The sequence below is a fragment of the Lynx canadensis genome, chromosome C2 (assembly GCF_007474595.2).
Source record: "Lynx canadensis isolate LIC74 chromosome C2, mLynCan4.pri.v2, whole genome shotgun sequence".
Classification (NCBI taxonomy): Eukaryota; Metazoa; Chordata; class Mammalia; order Carnivora; family Felidae; genus Lynx; species Lynx canadensis.
In genome coordinates, this window is record NC_044311.2 from 43977494 (window position 1) to 43997910 (window position 20417).

Here is a 20417-nt window from a genome sequence, read left to right on the forward strand (position 1 = left end):
CCTCAACTGATCATTTATTTCAAGGCTACCTCTTGTAGCCCACCACACTCATCATCAGGAATGAGAAAATTAGGCTAACAGCTCAGTAAGATTATATAGGCTTATATAAAACTTTTTTTGTCTTTTCTACCTCACTACTTTCCTTACTGAACATTAAGTACTACTTTATGATATATTGTAGATACTCAAGGTAGGAAAACATGAAAAACGCAGTATCTTTAAACAGAAAAAAGCAAAAAATCTTAATAGTAAAAATATGAGTTTTAAAAATGTATTTTAATGATAAAACATAATAAAGAAAATTTGGAAAATATAGAAAAGTAGGAAGGGTCACCTATGATCCAAGTCAATGACAGCTGACATTTTTCTGAAAATCCTTCTAGATTTAGTTTTTATTGTAAATTTTGATTATTTGGTGTTTACTTTAGGTGGTTATACATATATTATAAACATGAATTTATAATCTGTTTTGTAAATTAACATATTCATAATCTTAAAAATGTAATTTGTAATGATTGTGTGACATATTTTGTAATGACTTTATAATATTACAACGAATATACTACTCTTTATTTAATTCTTCCCCTAAAGTTAGACTGTTGGATATTTCTAATTTTCCAGAATATTAAATAATGTTGTATTATTTATATTTGCATAAAGTTTTATCTTCTATTCTTATTTATTTCCATAGTATGGATTATTGGAAATGGATTTGTTTGACCAAAGGGTATAAACATTTCTGAAGATCCTGACACATATTGCTTAGAAAAATATTCTAAATGGAAAGGTAGCATAGTTGGCACATTCAGTGAGGAATATAAATTTCATAAGCAGGCACAACAAACACCAAATGGAGAAAACATCATCACTGGAATATTGCCCTTAAGTCTATACAGTAGATATGAGAAAAACAGATGGCATATCTTGATAATGGAAAACATTCTTGTCCTTATTCAAATAATTCCAGGCTATGAAAAAAGAAAAATAAAGTGAGTAAAGTAGTAAATTTGGCTTGATTAATGATCCATAATCCAGGTAGCAACTTAAAATTATAGTTCATATTCAAAACATGATGAATTTGGAAAATATCTATTTGAAACTACCAGGAAGGGTGTACGTTATTTTTAAATATGACGCAAGATTACTCACTCATGATTTCTGTTCACTTGGGACTTGCCGGGTAGTTTTAGTAGTTTCAACCAAACTAAATTAACATCAATATTTTAGTAGATAAAGCAGAAGCAGTTTTGAAGGGATAAAAACAGATTTCTCTCCTTTAAAATCAATTGCTAATGATTCAGTATAAAGAATAGTTATTAGGTTAATGTAGCAGCATTCAGAAGAGAAATTATTTCAATGGGATAATGTTATGAGCCTTCAGTTATCTTATGAACAGGGAAATTCTCAATAAACAGTAAGACTTCTCTGTGCTTTGGGTTATTTCTACACAGAACACTGAAATGTTGCTCATGCAAAACACTTCTGCTGTTTTCACCACTAAACACTGAGTGCAGATTTTATAACTATTCCATTGATTCATTTCATATAGGCAAGCCAAGAGACACATTGGAATATAAAAAAAAATGAAATATTAAAGTTTGAGTAAAGATGAGGGCAGTAGGAAGGGAAAGAAAATGATGGGAGTGTAAAAACCATTTAATAAGAGTCACTGAATCTTGGACAGTGGGGGTAAAATGGAAGACGTACAGGTGCCACTAATGATCTATTACCTGGATGATGACTGAATAGTTTCCACACAGTATCTTGGATAACTGAGTGACTACTCTGATGAGGCAAACAATCACCTGAAGCCCACTGAGTGCTATGAGAATGGAAAATAAAATGATATTCCACTCCACTACATGTGCAGGTTCCAGGCACTGAATCCAGATGCTGGAATCTGTAAGGAAACTGACAGAGAGGAGGGATATGGTCAGCAAGATTGGTCCAAGCAAGAAGGCCACAGATGTTTGGTCTGTTTGGGAAATTAATATATATGATTAAAATACATAATATTATTAAATGTGAATTAATACATTTAAAAAATCATTCATATATATATATATATATATATATATATATATAGAATATATAGTATGCATAGCATTGGGCTATGCTTATTTAAACATGATGCTTGCCTCAGAGACCATTTTAGTTCAGTTAGAAGGCAAGCACATATGGATAAGTTCACTAGTAACAAAAGGCAGCATGTGTCAATACCAAGAAAGTTGAAGATCGTTCATTTCCCTAAAAGTCCAGAAGTTAGCCTGGGCTGTCAGAGACAAAGCTGAGCTTGTGCTAGATACAAAAATCACACATGTGGCAAAATAGCAAAGGTAAATGCTGCTATAAATTCCTAGACCCTGTCCCAAAGACCTTTCAAACTGGTTTTCAAACTTGAGCATAGATCAGGATTATCTGGAGGGCTTCTGAAAATGCAGGTTACAGAGATACACCCCAGAATTTCTGATTTGGAATGTCTGGATGGGGCTTAAGATTTTTCATTTCTTTTTCTTTTTTCTTTTTTCTTTTTTTAATTGGTTTTTATTTATTTTGAGAGAGAGCGTGCACGTGTGAAAGGCAGCGAGTGGGGGAGGGGCAATGAGAAGTAGAGAGTTCCACACTGTCCCAGCAGAGCCCAACAAAGCATTCGATCTCACAAACCATGAAATCATGCCCTGAGCCGAAATCAAGAGTCAGACACCTAACTGACTGAGCCATCCAGGCGCCCCAAGATTTTTCAAGTTCCCAGTGATACTACTGTTCCTGGTTTGGAGTCCACAGGGTGACTTTAGAACATTGCTGCTTGACTGCTGCTAAGATTTAGATTCTGAGGTGGGAATGCAAAAGATTGAAAGGTTCAATTAGTTTAGTTTTGCACTAGATTGTGAGAATTAAACCACTATGAAGATAATCTTAAAACCATGCTGAATCTACCCTGCTGACTTATGCTCACTTCCAGATATGCTATGGGTATCAGCACTTGTCCTAAGGGTGACACTGTTCAACTGAATCAAAGGGGAAAACTGGCCTCCTCAGAAAATTCCCCAAACAAAAATAATCGAACCTATTTATATGGCAGAGTTGTTTATAAATGTCTTGTCAACAGCAATATGCTTTTCCTTAAGACAGCAAGTAAGGCAACCTGGGTACTGGACAAGTGGCCTTGAGCATTAGCATCTGTGGTAGAAAGAGATGAATTCTGCATTTTGAGGAACACTACCACCATGACTTCTCTCTTCTCTTAGTTTTTCCTTCTACCCCCTCCATTTCTCTCCTATTTCTTTCGTTCTCTGTTTCCTCTCTTTATTTCCTACTCTCTATGCTCCAGGACACTCAGAAGCACTCTGAGAATTTCCTGATGTTGCTAATGGCCCTTAGGTCTCAAGTGGCAAAGAGTATTCAATATGGAACTCCTGAATCTGTAGGATCTTGAGCAAGAGACTTTACCTCTCTGACCTCTAGAGGCTCATTTGGACAATGAGCTTAATATATCTAACCCTAGGGTTATTATGAATATTTGTTGAAAAGTGTGTAAAAAATGCTTTGGAGCCTGTAAAGCATGGTACAGATGTAATTTTCTGTTACTATTACCCTAGACCCATTTCATACACCCTCATACTCTTAACTCAGTCTCAGCCACTAGGGAAGCTAATCCTTTCAAGATCCTTACTCTAGACTGTTCCCAGTATATGCTATGCACAGATCACCCAACACTTTTAAGCAAGGTGATTTGCAGGGCTTTGATTTTTCTCCCAGACTATGGTGCTATTTATTCTTTGTGTAAACCACAGGCTCGTAAGTGCATTAGCAGGGTCTGGAAGGAATAGAGACACTTTTTCTGATAGTCCTTTCCTCCACAACCTCCATATACGACTCTATCACAACTTTTACTTTATTATATTGTAATTTTATCTTATCTGTATCTATATCTATTCCCTCACTAAACTGTGTACTCTGAGAGCCTCATTGTGATTTATGCACCCCTGAATAGCCAGGTCTAAGACCTAAAGCAGTACCTGGTACATGGCAAAGATCAACAAATACCTGTTGAATGAAACTGATTCAGGATCCTTACCAGTCACCATGTCAGTGGCTGTATCTACTGCCCCCCACCCCACCCCACCTGGGCAGGTGGAAGACCTCATGTAGCATAAAAGATTACACAGGGTAATGATGTTAGTAATAAAAGCTGGCATGTCTTAAGCATTTATGAAATCTAATTTGTGCTTTCCTTCCATTTAATTGTGAGTTCTATGAGATAGAAATGATCATGATCTCCCATTTACAGAGGCTTAGGGGTATTTGTTTAAGTCATAGATTTTGTAAGTAGCATATAGAAGACTTGAACCCAGATGTATAAGCATTGAAGACCGTCTGCTACAAAAAAGCTCCCATCTTAGCATTCTATTCGGTAAGGTCTGTCTGAGCTCCTAGAGGGAAGTAAACCTATGTAATTTATCTTTGACTCTCTAGCACCTAATTCAAGACCTGAACATAGTAGGTGCTCAATAAATATTTGTTGCATAAATGTGCAAATCAATAACTGATTTGTAGAATTTCAACATTAACACTTGTTTCACCCAGAATTTGCCAAGCCTTAGAAATTTCTTTAGGAGACCAGAGACTTAACTTCCCTTCATGGCTGCCGATGTTTTACCTCCAAATATTTGTATATAGTTGGGATTGGATGAATATGACTATCAAGGGCAACTTTAAAGAGTAATGGAGAGGCATGTGAGAAGTCTGAGGTTCTTGCTTTGAAAGGGAAGTCTTCGTTGGTTTGGGTGTGGAGGAAAGTTCAGGGGATGATGGCACAAAAAGTGATTTTTTGCACCCAGTGGGACTTTCTACATTAGGTCCCCTTTCCTAAGCCCCTTGTGTCCCACAAGAGTGCTCAGAGTTATTTTCTAGTTCCCCTGACCTGAAAGAGAGCTCTGCTCAAGCACGTGGCACTAGAAGCTTCAGAATGAATGAAGGCGACTATGGGCACAGAAGTAGCTTTGCAATGCAGGCCTAGGTGAGCATGTAAGCCTTCAAATGAATGTGGGCCTTGAACAATAGACCCAGTCATATGGTGTTGAGAAGAAACTGTAACTTCCCTATGGAGTGATACTGACACTCCCTCAATTTATACCATTAGAATTCTGAGCACACGATGAGACAGGGAGAGATTCAATGAACCTCTCCTATATCTTCGACTGGGGCCTGCTTCCTCTAGAGCTGTTTCTACAGGTGCTGGCAGGTCAATAAACCAGGTGCTGGTAGGCTCAATGTCAGTGTGAGGTGTTCTTCGATCTAGGATTGGGTTCCTCAACACCTGACTGCACCACCAGCCCTCTAAGTAAGGCTACCGCCCTAGACTCTTCTTCAATACATGCTGGATAATCTCCTGGCTCCTCCATAAACTCCTACACCTGGTCATGTCCCTGGATCTCATTGCACTTTGCTGCTCACCCTGCCCAGTTCTATCTCTGTGTTGTCCTTGATGGCATAGCATGGTAACACCATCCATGGGTACTGTGATTCTTTCCCAGCCAAGCCCCTTCCCATCTGTAATGGACCACACATCCAAATTGGCCACAAAACAAGATTGAGTTGCTAGAACCACTCAAGTCCCAGGCTCCAACAGTTGCCAGACCACAATAACCACAAAGCTTTGTTCTGAAGTATAGGAAAAACACACCTTTCATTTGGATATCTCCACATCAGCCTCAAAATAGTGAATGCATAGGACATTAAAAGACTGGCAAAAAAAACCCTGCATCTAACCAGAGATCTGTGTAGGAAGAAATTGGTCTGTGTGTTATTAAACTAATAGGAAAATTCTGCACTAATGTACCCACATGGAACCCCAAAGTTATCATGGAAAGTGAGCAGGAGCATGAGGCCAGGTGTTTCTGGTTTTCTGAGCCTCTTGATTTGGAGAATTATTCCTTACCGTCCAGCAGTGCCTTCAAAGGCGTACTCCCAGCCATCAAGAGTGCGGCAGTATGGACCCTGAACAAGGCCCAGAGCAGATATGACCAGGCAGTATCCAGAGAAAGCAATTCCAAGGGAAGAAAAAATCATTGACAGCAGTGTCTAAATTAAACATAGAAGAAGACGGTTAATGCTATAGGATGAGACAAGGAGATATTGTGGATAAATGATCAGATAGGTACCTTCCCCTACTCATCCATGCCTACTGCAGACTGTGTAGTACCAAATGTCCACATAAAAATGGAAACACTTAATTCAAAAGCACCTAATGTTTAAAATAAGTTTTTAAAATGACTTTTTGCTCAGCATTCCACAGAGGAAACTAGTTAATTTAGTAAATTTGTTCCTTTCTTATGGAATTTCGATATCAAAATAATGATCGTACATTAATGCAGTGAAGGTGTGTGATCAATCAACCTATATTTCTTTATTGAAGACGTTATTTTCTAGGTAGCGTGGGTTCTCTAAGAATCAAGCTATGACCATTGCTTTTCTCATGTGAGGATGATATGTGAATATCTTCACTTATATAAATATGAGGGGGAAACAGCAGGTGTCAGCCTAGGTGACCATATTTATGTTCAGGTGAGGATGGTATTGATGAGGAGGAGAACGTTTTCATTTGAGTAGAGAGAATGAGCAGTATTCATAGGTGGATGGGTACAAGCAGAGTTGTAAGCATAAGTAGACTGGTCTGACCTAAGAGAGGGGTCCTATCAAGCATCAGAGGGGAGAAGTTTATGAAGACCAGATTGACATGGGGTGCTAATGCTGGGGAAATGAGGTTATTGGACATGACTCAGCCCTTGAGTTGCTTACAAAATGAGTGCAACTTGTTATATCCAGTGGCATTTCATTAATTTTTTTTAATCTACCAAAAGGCTGAATGCATAGTCAATATACCTCTGTATACTCTTTATCTAGACTCACCTTCTGTGAATATGTTACCATTTTTGCTTGCTCTCCCTTTTTCTGTATGTATATGCACATATACATGCACATATATTTATTTATTTACACATTTTTGTTGCTTTACCCCTTGAAAATAGGTTGTGGATATTGTGATATCTCACACCTAAACACATCAGTACATATCTCCCCAAAATAAAGATATTCTACTATTCTGCAACTGTTTTTTACTTTTTTGTACAGGACCCAATGAAAATTCACACAGGGTTACATCTCTTTAGTTTCCTTTAATCTACATTAGTCTTGCTGCCTTTTAGTTTTTTAGAATATTAAACTGTTTTTGAAGAATACCAGCAAGTTGCCTTATAGAATGTCCCACAACCTGGGGTTTTCTGATTGCTTCCTCACAACCAAACTTAGGTTCAACATTTTGTCAAGAACACCTAATGGATGTGCATACATTATGGGCCTCTCACTACAATTGGTGATGCTTTTGATCTTTTGGTTAAGGTGATGTTTTTCAGATCTATAAACATATGCCACCTTGCAACTAGTAATTTGTGCAGTAATACTTTGAGACTGTGTCATATGCTATTCCCTAAGGACATTTCAACTAATGGATTTACCATCCACTGATGATCCTCATATCCACTGATTACCAGTTATCACAGTGATTGATTGCAGGGTGCTGCTTCTCTAATTCTATCGTTTCTTCTGCATTTTTAACTTCCTATTATTGTGGACTCACAGATTTTCTAATTCAACGTGTTTAATTAATAACTGTTATTATTCTTTTAGATGCTCATTTGGTCCAAGTATGGAAGTGGGAACATCTTATTAAGTCAATTCCTGTACCCTTTGAGATACCCCTATCATTCCTTGAGAACCTCCTTGCTTCCTGAAACAAAATGTACCAAGTTCATTTTGAATTGATAAAGACCCAGAATAGCTCTTTTTCCAACAAGCCATGTACTTGGTTTTTGAGCAAGGAAGTGACGTGAGCAAATACATAATTTTGAAAGATGGCTCTGGCAGTGACAGCATGCTAGCTGGAAGGGACAGAGCCCAAGATAAGGATTCCATGTGGAGACAACTTTAAATTGAGGTGACAAAGAGATGAGCTAAAGAAAAGACATTGGGATGGAAATAGGTAGCTGGAGATGGACTGAAAAAAAAAATTCCAGAGTTTGGAACTTGAACAAAAAGGACAGAAATAGGGATGCCAAGAAGGGTAGTTTGGTTTGGGAGACAATTTAATCTAGTTTTAGAAATGTTGCTTTCAGGTGAGAGTAGAACAGCCAAGCTAGTTAACAATAAACTCAAAAACTGAAACCAGGAAAACTGAGCAAAACAACCCTGTGATTTTTTTTGGAACAAAAGTAATCTCAAATCATATATATTTCAAGTAAGTTAGCATTATTTTACTGATTAATAACATTAATACATGCTCATTATGGAAAATCAGAAAAATATACTTTAAAAACATAAGAAAAGAACAATTCTGCTTTTTACCTATTTGGTATTATTTCACTGATGTCTTCACATATGATTAAAATATCTTTCAAATTATATTTTTCATATTGACTTTAATAGAATGTTGCCCCATCATGGGATGCGATAAACACACTTACCCTTTTTTTTAACAGTAGAGTACTGTTTGTTACACTTTATAAAGAAAATTTACCTATTCACTGATGCAGTCTTCCAAAAAGGAAGAAGGATGTTCTCAAAAGATTGAGCTCCTTGTTTACCAAATGTGCTCTTAAGACATTCACTGGAAAGATCAGTGAAGAACTTTTTCATTTGGGGAAACTGGCAACCATAGAATAATACGTATGTGTGTGTACATATATAAGTTACAGTCTAATGAGTGCATACCATTACACAACCCAGATAAGCCTCAAAATAAATCCAGAATTAGAATCTCTCTGAGTTACAGTTTCATCTTCTATAAAATGTAAATGATATAGATGATTATAGTAACTCCGTAACAGGACTGTTTCAAAATTAAAGGACAGAGTGGATATAAAAATTATTTGAAAAGTGTAAATATAATTAAAATATTATCTATTATTCCAAGTACCTTGATTTAGCTGACAGTTGCTTCCAGGGATAACAACCTACAGCATTTTGGTAGAAAATGAGGCTCCACAGAAGAATGAAGAGCAAGCAATAAGTTAACAGGGCTCAGATCACCCCCAAAACATGGCACCTTAGCATAGTGAATACCTTAAACTGAAGGAGTTCAAGAAAATGGCGGAAGCAGGATGGTCACTCTGACCGCTCCCAACCTCTTTGCCCTTCTTCGCTGAAACAGGTCATAAACCTGCCATGTTTTATTACCCTCTCTGTACCAGGAAGAAGGAAGACATTCTTATCAGCAGAGACAGGGAATTTGGGGCCAAGAAACCTGTATAAACAAACCTTGATAAACTAACCCTTATCTTCCAAGTTACTTCTTCACCACTTACTACCCCTAGCCCAAACCCCCCACTCTTGCCAATTCTTTAAAAAAAATTTTTTTAAACATTTATTTATTTTTGAGAGACAGAGAGAGACAGAGAACGAGCAGGGGAGGAAGAGAGAGAGGGAGACACAGAATCTGAAGCAGGCTCCAGGCTCTGAGCTGTCAGCACAGAGCCCGACACGGGGCTCAAACCCACAAACCGTGAGATCATGACCTGAGCCGAAGTCAGTTGCCCAACCGACTGAGCCACCCAGGTGCCCCTACCAATTCTTCACAAATTCACTGCTGTTCCTTTATGTAAAAGGCATAGAAACTTGCTACTCTGACTTCTTCAGGTCTTCATTCTCTTGTGAAGGCTCCCATGTACACGTAAAATCTTAATAAAATGTGTATGCCTTTCTCTGGTTAATCTGTCAGTTTTAATTTTCAGACTGAGCCGGGAACCGTAAGAGAGCTGAGTAAAACTTTTCTCCCCCACAGTTTCTGGCACCCAACACAGGGCACACTGGCCAGGGACACCTTGCTCAATTCAGGAGCTACAGTTAGAGATCCTGGATCTCTGACAAAATCCACAGAATTCTTGCCATGTCAGTTGTTTGGATCTCTGCCTGTGGGGGACTGGTCGAGTAAAGGTGGTAGGAGTCTTTTCCTTTTCAGACTCAGATTGGCAGGAGAAAAACAGTCAGAATTGGTTCTTTGGATTGTAACTCTGGTTAAAATCTGGTTTCAAGTCATCCATTAGTTATTGATCCTTTCCCTCCCAGGAACAGCTATCACTTTCCTGTTTGTCTCTTATTTGAGTTCTGAGAACTTGGCTTGGCTTTCTGCCTGTCAGGCAGGCGTCAGTTCTTGGAGATGACGAACTGTCAGATCGGGCCCCCAAGAATACGCCATACAGAAATTGGGTTGCACCCCCCTTGTGGCTAGCATTCTACCAACTGTCCACCAGCTCTCAGGAGGAGGTGTCTATGTCTTTGCTATTGCTGCCTTTGGGAGTGGTTCTGGATCTTGCGAGGACTGTATCTTTTGCATCCTCTTTGGGGACATCTTTTATATTCATGGTTAAGTATTGGTTTTGGTTTTGAGTCACTTGATAGACTTACTTTTGGTTTTGAGTTACGTGATGGACTTACTTTTGGTTTAAATATTTGAAACAATTTTTTTAAGGGGCTCTATGGTCAGAAGTTGGCCAAACTGAAAATTCATATTCAGATCCTGATAGACACTTAAAATCAAGGCTGTCTCTCCTAAGCTGAAATGGGGCCCTCAGAGGGAAAGAAAGGATGCTGAAGGCTTTGTGAAATAATTTTGAAAATATTAGAAAGATACACCACTGTAAATCTAGAACACAGAAATTTTTTTACTTCCATCTTAGTTGAAATTCGTCTTCCTGATATAAAGAAGCAAATTGAAGATAATGTAGTTGGATGGGTGGGCCAGTCCCTTGATAACATTCAGGCTGTGACCCAATTCCTTCAGTAATTAAAAACCAATTCTCCTTGCCCTACAAATCTAGTCTTTATGGAACTAGAAGCTAAAAGCAATTCAAAGTTCCACCTATCTATCCTTACCAATTCCCAAACCTATTCATCTCGAAATGCCTGTAGATGTTGTAAAAGATCAGGACATTGGAAACAGAATTGCCCCAAGCTTCAGTAAAAGAGGAAAAAATCTAAATAGTAATTATTCTAGACCTCTTAATAATAGACAAATATGCCCCCAAACTCCTTCTGAAAGGGAATCTATATTCTCTATCCCTGGGAGCTATAACTCTTACCATGTCTTTGAAATGTAAACATCCCAGGAGATAATTAAAACACTGCTCCCAATTGCCTGGGACTGAAGGGGTGGGGGAGGGAGGGCCTGGAGGTAGGGGAGGAGTTTAAAAAAAAACTGCTATAGAAATTCCTTCACCCCAAATCTAGTCCACAGACTTCATAAAATGATTTGTCAAGGGCAGATAAAAATCTTAACAGTCTTCTCCACAAATGTTAGTAAAAAGCTACAGCTAACTGAGCTGGTAGCCATGATTTCTTCTACCAGAAACACAATATGGACTCTTTTATAAACTAGTGAGTTTTGTATCAAAACAAAGGCTGTACAATCTCTGTGTCTGTCTATATGTTTCTTTATGTCTATATGTGTAAGTTACAGATGTGTGATATTTTCCTACCTTCAGATGATATTACCGAAACAATTTATAAAATCTCTCAAAAGGGTTCTATTCTAATTGGAGTAGAGATAAATGAGTTCTCATATAACTTAAGTATTCTTAAAACTCTCAGAAACACAGAGACTAATCTAAAAAAAATTTAAGTTCACAAGATCTGGGATAATCCTTGGTAAATAAAGCCAGTTTAAAAATTGTTGGGGACAAAACCTAACAAGCATATCTTTAGAGTTGTCATCATTAAACATAACACAGTCATACAATTTTTTTCTATCTAGGATTACTAGTCAAAGAAACTTATGTTATCTCTACTGTGTGTTTAAGAATATAGAACCATAAATTCAACCTAAAACAAAAGCCTACAGTAAAAATAAATTGCTGAATGTATGTCAAGCACAGCAGTTGAGAGAAAGAGAGAAAATGCATGTTCAACTTTTTAGGTGTTTCATTTCTATGGTGTTTGAAGCTTGCCTAATATATATATAATTCACAAAATTTGTCAACCAGAAAATAACTTAAAATGATAGCTAACTTTGTCTATTGTGTCAGGAAATCTTCATGAGTAATCTAAGTGGCCTAAGTGTTCAGAGCAAGTTAAATACATATGTGATAAAAGTTTAATACTGAATTTTTCAATAATGATTAGGTTTTATAAAATACATCGGTTTTAAATTAGCTTCCAAAATCTTTTTGCTAACTTAAAACCTTAAAGTTACACTAAGTCAAGTTAAATGATGGTAATTCATTGAATAGGTACATCACTTGCAAACTAAGTTACTGAAACATTGCTTACTGAACATAAGTTTACCTACTTTTCTCTTTCTATTAGGGAGGAACTAAAGATATTTGGGTCTGTTAGTAAATGTCTTGTGCCACACTGAAAAATCACACTATGAGCAAACATATGCTTTAGATATTATAAAATAGCAGAGGAGGAGCCAAGATGGGGGAACAGCATGGAAGTTTTTTTTTGCATCTTGCATCCATGAAATACAGATCAATACTAAACCACCCTGCACATCTAGAAAACTGATTTGAGGTTTAACACAATAACTGCACAACCCAAACCACAGAACTCAGCAGATACGCTGCATGGAGAGGTGAACTGGGGGAGATAGAAGCCGTGGAGGGCAGGGAGCTGTTTTTGCTTCCAGAGGGAGGGGGAGAGAGTATGGGAAAAGCACCACCCGTGAAAAGCAGCAGGAGAAAAAGTGCAAACAGCCGCAGGGACTGAACTAAAAAGGGAGAAAGGAGAAAGGAGAGGGTTTAAATTCCACTAAGACTCTATAAACAAGGGGAGCACAGAGTTTGAAACTCCGCAGTGGATACCAGGTGGTGCTCTGGTGGGAAGGACGAATCCCCAGGAGCAGAGAGCAAGGTCCTCAGGCCACAGAAAAGAGGCGGTTCCCCTGCTAGGAGGACATATGGTGGAGGCTGTGTGCCCTCCCCCACGGCCTCACAGGCAAAGGTGTCCGGAGATCCTGGAGAGCAACTACATTTGCTGGTGCTGGAACAAGGTTGTTAACAGTGAAGCCTGGTGCCAGCCATGTGTTGAGATTTTCCATAATCCCTGAAACGCTGCTGCTACACGGTTGCATGAACATTTTCTAGGGCGGGCTGGCACCCAGCTGCAGTCTCTGGGCATTGGCAGAAGCATGGTCCATGAACGTTCCTGGGTGGGGTCATCACCTGGCCATTGCTCTGTGAACGCTCCCCCAGAAGGTCTGAACAGGTCAAAGCCGCAGTCCCTCAGAAGTGAGGTGTCGAGAGACACAGCTGCATCTGAGATAAAATTCAGGAGGGAAGTGCCTCCTGGCAACCTGACCGCGCTTGGTTACGGACAGTGTAAAAGCGGGGAGTGAATGGAAGCTGGAGACAAAGGACAGGTGCGCAATTGCTGATCAGGGAGAACAGACTTCTCCCCAAAGTCTGGGTAGCTGGGTGATGCCATTTTCACCTCTCCCGTGCATGGGCATATACATCTACAAGCGCCACAACAATCCACCCCAGTAAGCTAAGCAGCGCCATCTAGTGGAGGATGGAGCCATTATACTAAGCCCCACACAACTGGGCAAACCTTGCTCTTCAGGAACACAAATCTCTCTGCCTGCTTAGTTCATGGACTATAAATTGCTTCATAGTTTGACTTCTAGGGGAAAACGATGCAATGTTAATCGCATTTTAGTATGTTCACTGGTCCATCTATTTGATTTTTTTTCTCTTTTTCATTTCTTTTCTTTTTCTTGAATACAGAAAGAGAAAAAAATTTTTTATTTTTAATTTTCATTAAAGATATTTTTCTTTATTTTTTTCTACTGTATTCTTTACTTTTTTGTGAATTTTTCAAATTCTATTTTACGTTCATCATTTCATTTTATTTCAGTGTATTCGTTTTTTCAAATTTTCAAACGTTTTCCTCCCCCCCCCCTTTTTTCTCTAATCAATAAAACTCCTTTTAACAACCAGACCAAAACACACCTAGGATCTAACATTGTTTATTTGATTCTTTTGTGTGTGTGGGGGGGGTGTTTTTAATTTTTTAATTTTATTTTTTTACCTTATTAATTCCTTTTCTTCCTTCAAAATGTTGAAGTGAAGGAATTCACCCCAAAAGAAAGAGCAGAAAGAAATGGCAGCCAGGCACTTAACCAACACAGATACAAGCAAGATGTCTGAACCAGAATTTAGAATCACAACAATAAGAATACTAGCTGGGGTCAAAAATAGATTAAAATCCCTGTCTACAATGACAAAAGTAGTAAACTCTAGTCAGTATGAAATTTAAAAATGCTATACCTGAGCTGTAATCTCGAATGGATGCCACAGCAGCAGGATGCATGAGGCAGAACAGTGAAACAGTGATATAGAGGACAAACTTACGGAGAACAAATGAAGTGGAAAAAAGAGGGAGACTAAGGCAAAAGAGCACGATCTGACAATTAGAGAAATCAGTGACTCATTAGAAAGGAACATCATCAGAATCACAGGGGTAACAGAAGATAAAGAGAAAAAGGGGTAGAAAGGTTGTGTGAGCAAATCATAGCAGAAAACTTTCCTAACCTGGGGAAAGACAGACATCAAAATCCAGGAAGCACAGAGGACTCCCATAAGATTCAACAAAAATAGACCATCAGCAAGGCATATCATAGTCAAATTTACAAAAGACTCGGGCAAGGAAAGAATCATGAAAGCAGCAAAGGGAAAAAAGTCCTTAATCTACAAGGGAAGACAGATCAGGTTTGCAGAAGACCTATCCACAGAAACTTGGCAAGCCAGAAAGGAGTGGCAGGATATATTCAATGTGCTGAATCGGAAAAATATGCAGCCAAGAATTCTTTCTCCAGCAAGGATATCATTCCAAATAGAAGGAGAGATTAAAAGTTTCCCAGACAAATGAAAATTAAAGGAGTTCATGGCCACTAAACCAGCCCTGAAAGAAAATTTAAGGGTGAATCTCTGAGGGGAGAGAAGACAGAAAAGAAAGAAAGAAAGAAAGAAAGAAAGAAAGAAAGAAAGAAAGAAAGAAAGAAAGAAAAAAGAAAGGATAGGAAAAGAAAAAAAGACCAAAGCAACAAAGACTAGAAAGGACCAGAGAACACCACCAGAAACTCTAACTCTACAAGCATCATAATGGCAATAAATTCATATCTTTCAGTACTCACTCTAAACATCAATGGACTAAATGCTCCAGTTAAAAGACATAGGGTAACAGAATGGATAAGAAAACAAGATCCAGTTATATGCTGTTTACAAGAGAGCCACTGTAGACCTAATGACACCTTCAGATTGAAAGTAAGGGGATGGAGAACCATCTATCGTACTAATGGTCGACAAAAGAAAGCTGGAGTACCATACTTATATCAGACAATCTAGACTTTAAAATAAAGAGTGTAACAAAAGATGAAGAAGGATATTATATCATAGTTAAGGGGTGCAGCCACCAAGAAAACCTAAAAATTGTAAACATTTATGCTCCAAATGTGGCACACCCAAATATATACATCAATTAATCACAAACATGAAGAAACTCATTGATAATAATACCATAATAGTAGGGGACTTCAACACCCCACTTATAGCAATGGGCAGATCATCTAAACAGGAAATCAACAAGGAAACAATGGCTTTGAATGACACACTGGACCAGATGGACTGAACAGAAATATTCAGAACATTTCATCCTAAAGCAGTGGAATATACATTTTTCTCCAGTGCACATGGAACGTTCTCTGGAATAGATCACATACTGGACACAAATCATCCCTCAACAAGTACAAAAAGAACGAGATTGTACCATGCATATTTTCAGACCACAATGCTGTGAAACTTGAAATCAACTACAAGAAAAAATTTGGAAAGATAACAAATACTTGGAGACTAAAGAACATCCTATTAAAGAAAGAATGGGCTAAACAAGAAATTAAAGAGGAAATTGAAAAGTACATGGAAACCAATGGAAAAGATAACACCACATCCCAAAACCTATGCGACACAAAAAAGGCAGTCATAAGAGGGAAGTATATAGCAATCCAGGTCTTCCTAAAGAAGGAAGAAAGGTCTCACATACACAACGTAACCTTACACCTTTAGGAGATGAGAAAAGAACAGCATATAAAACCCAAAACCAGCAGAAGTCAGGAAATAATAAAGATTACAGCAGAAATCAATGCTATCAAAACAAAAACAAACAAACAAACAAACAAACAAACAAACCCAGAAGAGATCAATGAAACCAGGAGCTTGTTCTTTGAAAGAATTAACAAAACTGATAAACCACTAGCCAGTTTGATCAAAAAGAGAAAGAAAAGGACCCAAACAAATAAAATCAAGAATGAAAGAGGAAAGATCACAACCAACACAGCAGAAATAAAAACAATAAGAAGAGAATACTATGAGCAGTTATATGCCAATAAATAGGCAATCTGGAAGAAATGGACAAATTCCTAGAAACATATACACTACCAAAACTGAAACAGGATGAAATAGAAAATTTGACCAGACCCATAACCAGTAAAGAAATCGATTAGTAATCAAAAATCTCCCATAAAACAAGAGTCCAGGGCCAGCTGGCTTTCCAGGGGAATTTTACCAAATATTTAAGGATGACTTAACACCTATTCTCTTGAAGCTGTTCCAAAAATAGAAATGGAAGGAAAATTTCCAAACTCTTTCTATGAAGCCAGCATTACCTTGATTCCAAAACCAGACACAGACCCCACTAAAAAGGAGAACTACAGACCAATTTCCCTTATGAACATGGATGCAAAAATCCTCAACAAGATATTAGCCAACTGGCTCCAACAATACATTAAAAAAATCCCACAACCAAGTGGAATTTATATCTGGGATGCAGGGCTGGTTCAATATCTGCAAAACAATCAATGTGATTCATCACAGCAATAAAAGAAAGGACAAGAAACACATGATCCTCTCAATAGATGCAGAGAAAGCATTTAACAAAATACAGCATCCTTTCTTGATAAAAACTTTTAAGAAAGAAGGGGTAGAAGGATCATACCTCAAGATCATAAAAGCCATACATGAAAGACCCAATGCTAATATCATCCTCAATGGGGAAAAACTGAGTGCTTTCCCCCTAAGGTCAGGAGCAAGACAGGGATGTCCACTCTCACCATTGTTATTCAACACAGTATTGGGAGTCTTAGCCTCAGCAATCAGACAACACAAAGAAATAAAAGGCATCTAAATCGGCCAGGAGGAGGTCAAACTTTCACCCTTCCCAGATGACATGATACTCTAATATAGAAAATCCAAAAAATACCACCAAAAAACTACTAGACCTGATCCTTGAATTCAGCAAAGTTTTCAGGATATAAAATCAATGTACAGAAATTGGTTGCGTTCCTATGCACCAATAATGAAGCTACAGAAAGAGCAATCAAGGAATCGATCCCATTTACAGTTGCACCAAAAACCATAAAATACCTAGGAATAAATCTAACCAAAGAGGTGGAAAATCTATACACTGAATAACTATAGAAAGCTTATGAAAGAAATTGAAGAAGACACAAAAAAATGGAAAAAGATTCCATGCTCCTGAATAGGAAGAACAAATATTGTTAAAATGTCAATACTACCCAAAGCAATCTACATATTCAATGCAATCCCTATCAAAATAACACCAGCATTCTTCACAGAGCTAGAACAAACAATCCTAAAATTTGTATGGAACAGAAAAGACCCAAATAGCCAAAGCAATCTTGAAAAAGAAAACCAAAGCAGGAGGCATCACAGTCCCGGACTTCAAGATGTATTACAAAGCTGTAATCATCAAGACAGTATGGTACTGGCACAAAAACAGACACTCAGATCAATGGAACAGAATAGAGAACCCAGACATGGACCCACAAACATATGGCCAACTAATCTTTGACAAAGCAGGAAAGAATATCCAATGGAATAAAGACAGTCTCTTCAGCAAGTGGGACTGGGAAAACTGGACAGCGACATGCAGAAGAATGAACCTGGACCACTTTCTTACACCATACACAAAAGTAAACTCAAAATTGGTGAAAGACCTAAATGTAAGACAGGAAGCCATCAGAACCCTCAAGGAGAAAGCAGGCAAAAACCTCTTTTTGGCTGTAGGAACTTCTTACTCAACACATCTCCAGAGGCAAGGGAAACAAAAGCAAAAGTGAACTATTGGGACCTCATCAAAATAAAAACCTTCTGCACAGCGAAGGAAACAATCAGCATAACTAGAAGGCAACCGACGGAATGAGAGAAGATATTTGCAAACCACATATCAGATAAAGGGTTAGTATCTGAAATCTATAAAGAACTTCTTGAACTCAACACCCAAAAATCAAATAATCCAGTGAGGAAATGGGCAAAAGACATAAATAGACACTTCTCCAAAGAAGACATCCAGATGGCCAACTGACACATGAAAAAATGCTCCACATCATTCATCATCAGGGAAATACAAATCAACACCACAATGAGATACCACCTCACACCTGTCAGAATGGCTAACATTAACAACCCAGGCAACCACAGGTGTTGGCAAGGATGCGGAGAAAGAGGATTTCTTTTGCCCTGTTGGTGGGAATGCAAATTGGTCTAGCCACTCTGGAAAATAGTATGGAGTTTCCTCAAAAAATTAAAAATAGAACAACCCTATGACCCAGCAATTGCACTACTAGGTATTTATCCAAAGGATACAGGTGTGCTGTTTTGAAGGGACACATGCACCCCCATGTTTATAGCAGCACTATCAACAATAGCCAAAGTATGGAAAGAGCCCAAATGTCCATCGAATGGATGAATGGATGAAGAAGAGGTAGTATATATACACAACGGAGTATTTCTTGGCAATCAAAAAGAACACAATCTTGCCATTTGCAACTATGTTGTTGGAACTAGGGGGTATTATGCTAAGTGAAATTAGTCAGAGAAAGACAAGTATCATATGACTTCACTTATACAAGGACTTTAAGATACATAACAGATGAACATAAGGGAAAAGAAGCAAAAATAATATAAAGACAGGGAGGGGGACAAAACAGAAGAGACTCTTAAATATGGAGAACAAACAGAGGGTTACTGGAGGGGTTGTGGGAGGGGGGATGGGTTAAATGGGTAAGGGGCATTAAGGAATCTACCCTGAAATCTTTATTGCACTATATGCTAACTAACTTCGATATAAATTTTAAAAAATTAATTAAATTAAAAAAAATAATGCTAATCAAATCATGACCACAAGTTTATTCCAGCCCTTTGCCAAAGATAGAATAAAATAAAAATCAAAGCATATGTTTTATTAATGGCAAACTAAAGGAATTATGAAATAGCATATTCATGAATTTGCCAATCAACTGAATGTTGATATACAACACTTCACAATTGCTTACTTCCTGGTTTTCCCTTGCAATTAAGGTTTCTAAGAGTTAAGAATTCTAGTGAATATATGTAATTAAAACCACACACACAAAAAAACTACTATAAGTAGTAGTATAGAACTCTGTATACAAAAAAGGAAGGATGTGTTTTGTTTTTAAAAAAAAGGCATGTGTTTTGGTTAATAAATAAAGAGTAATGGAGGTATGTTTTTGTTAAGGAGGAAGGAAACTTGAGGAAAACTTTTTCTCCACTGTAAAGTGAATCAATTTCCATCACAGAACTTCAGCAGTTGCAAACTGGTGCAGACTCACATTTAGCCTGCAAGATGTGCTTTATTTAATTTAAATGACAATTAGTTACCAACATAACTGAGAAGTTTTACATAAAACTCTGTATTTCTACTTTCTATTGACAACGGAGAAACGTTGCCCAGTGTTGTCGTGATAACTTTGGCTGGACTTCAGTAGCAGCTTCCTCTCTTCCTTAAATAGAAATCTTGCTCTAATGGCTACCAGGCTAACTTCTCTCTTTTCCATCAGGTATTGACTCCCGGGGGCATATAAACTGGGACCCTATTCGAGAGCCTACCTTGAAAGAGCCAAGCAGAGAATCCAGGGAATGCTTCCTCCCTTCCCCCTGCTCTTCCCTTTGAGATGCCAGTCATCTCATTCAATTTCATTTTAAGACCTTGTCCAGACTCCACACTGTTTATAGCATCCATTTGTGCCGGAGATGCTAAAAGTGAGTCAAGGCAAAATGGACACATTTATTTTTATTACAAACTTAATGGCACATGGTTTGTTTTCTAGAGATTCCCTGAGTATCATAGGTTAATGTTTACCTGAATCTACTGCTTCACCTAAGCCATTTTGCAAGCGTTTCCATAAGCATAATACCAGCAGCTACAGGGGGATGCCGAGTCAGTTGGTTAAGAAAACACATACACACAGCGCATATGTGCATGCACGTGCACAGAGTGCATTTCAAGTTTTCAGTTCTTCTCCACCAGGAGCACAGTTCTAA

The 20417-nt window shown here is 38.0% G+C and overlaps 1 protein-coding gene across 3 annotated transcripts in view; it reads right to left on the bottom strand.

Annotated features, from left to right (window-relative positions):
• Positions 1–266: 266 nt before the first annotated feature.
• Positions 267–20417, bottom strand: part of TM4SF18 (transmembrane 4 L six family member 18) — a 30975-nt gene continuing 10824 nt past the window's right edge. For all 3 annotated transcript variants that reach the window (XM_030330298.2, XM_030330300.1, XM_030330297.1), the window contains 3 exons: positions 5942–6084; positions 1731–1911; positions 267–968 (listed from right to left, as the gene is read on the bottom strand). In XM_030330298.2, coding sequence (XP_030186158.1) covers positions 954–968; positions 1731–1911; positions 5942–6084 — 339 coding nt within the window. In that variant the 3' untranslated portion in view covers positions 267–953. The remainder of the gene's footprint in view (positions 969–1730; positions 1912–5941; positions 6085–20417) is intronic.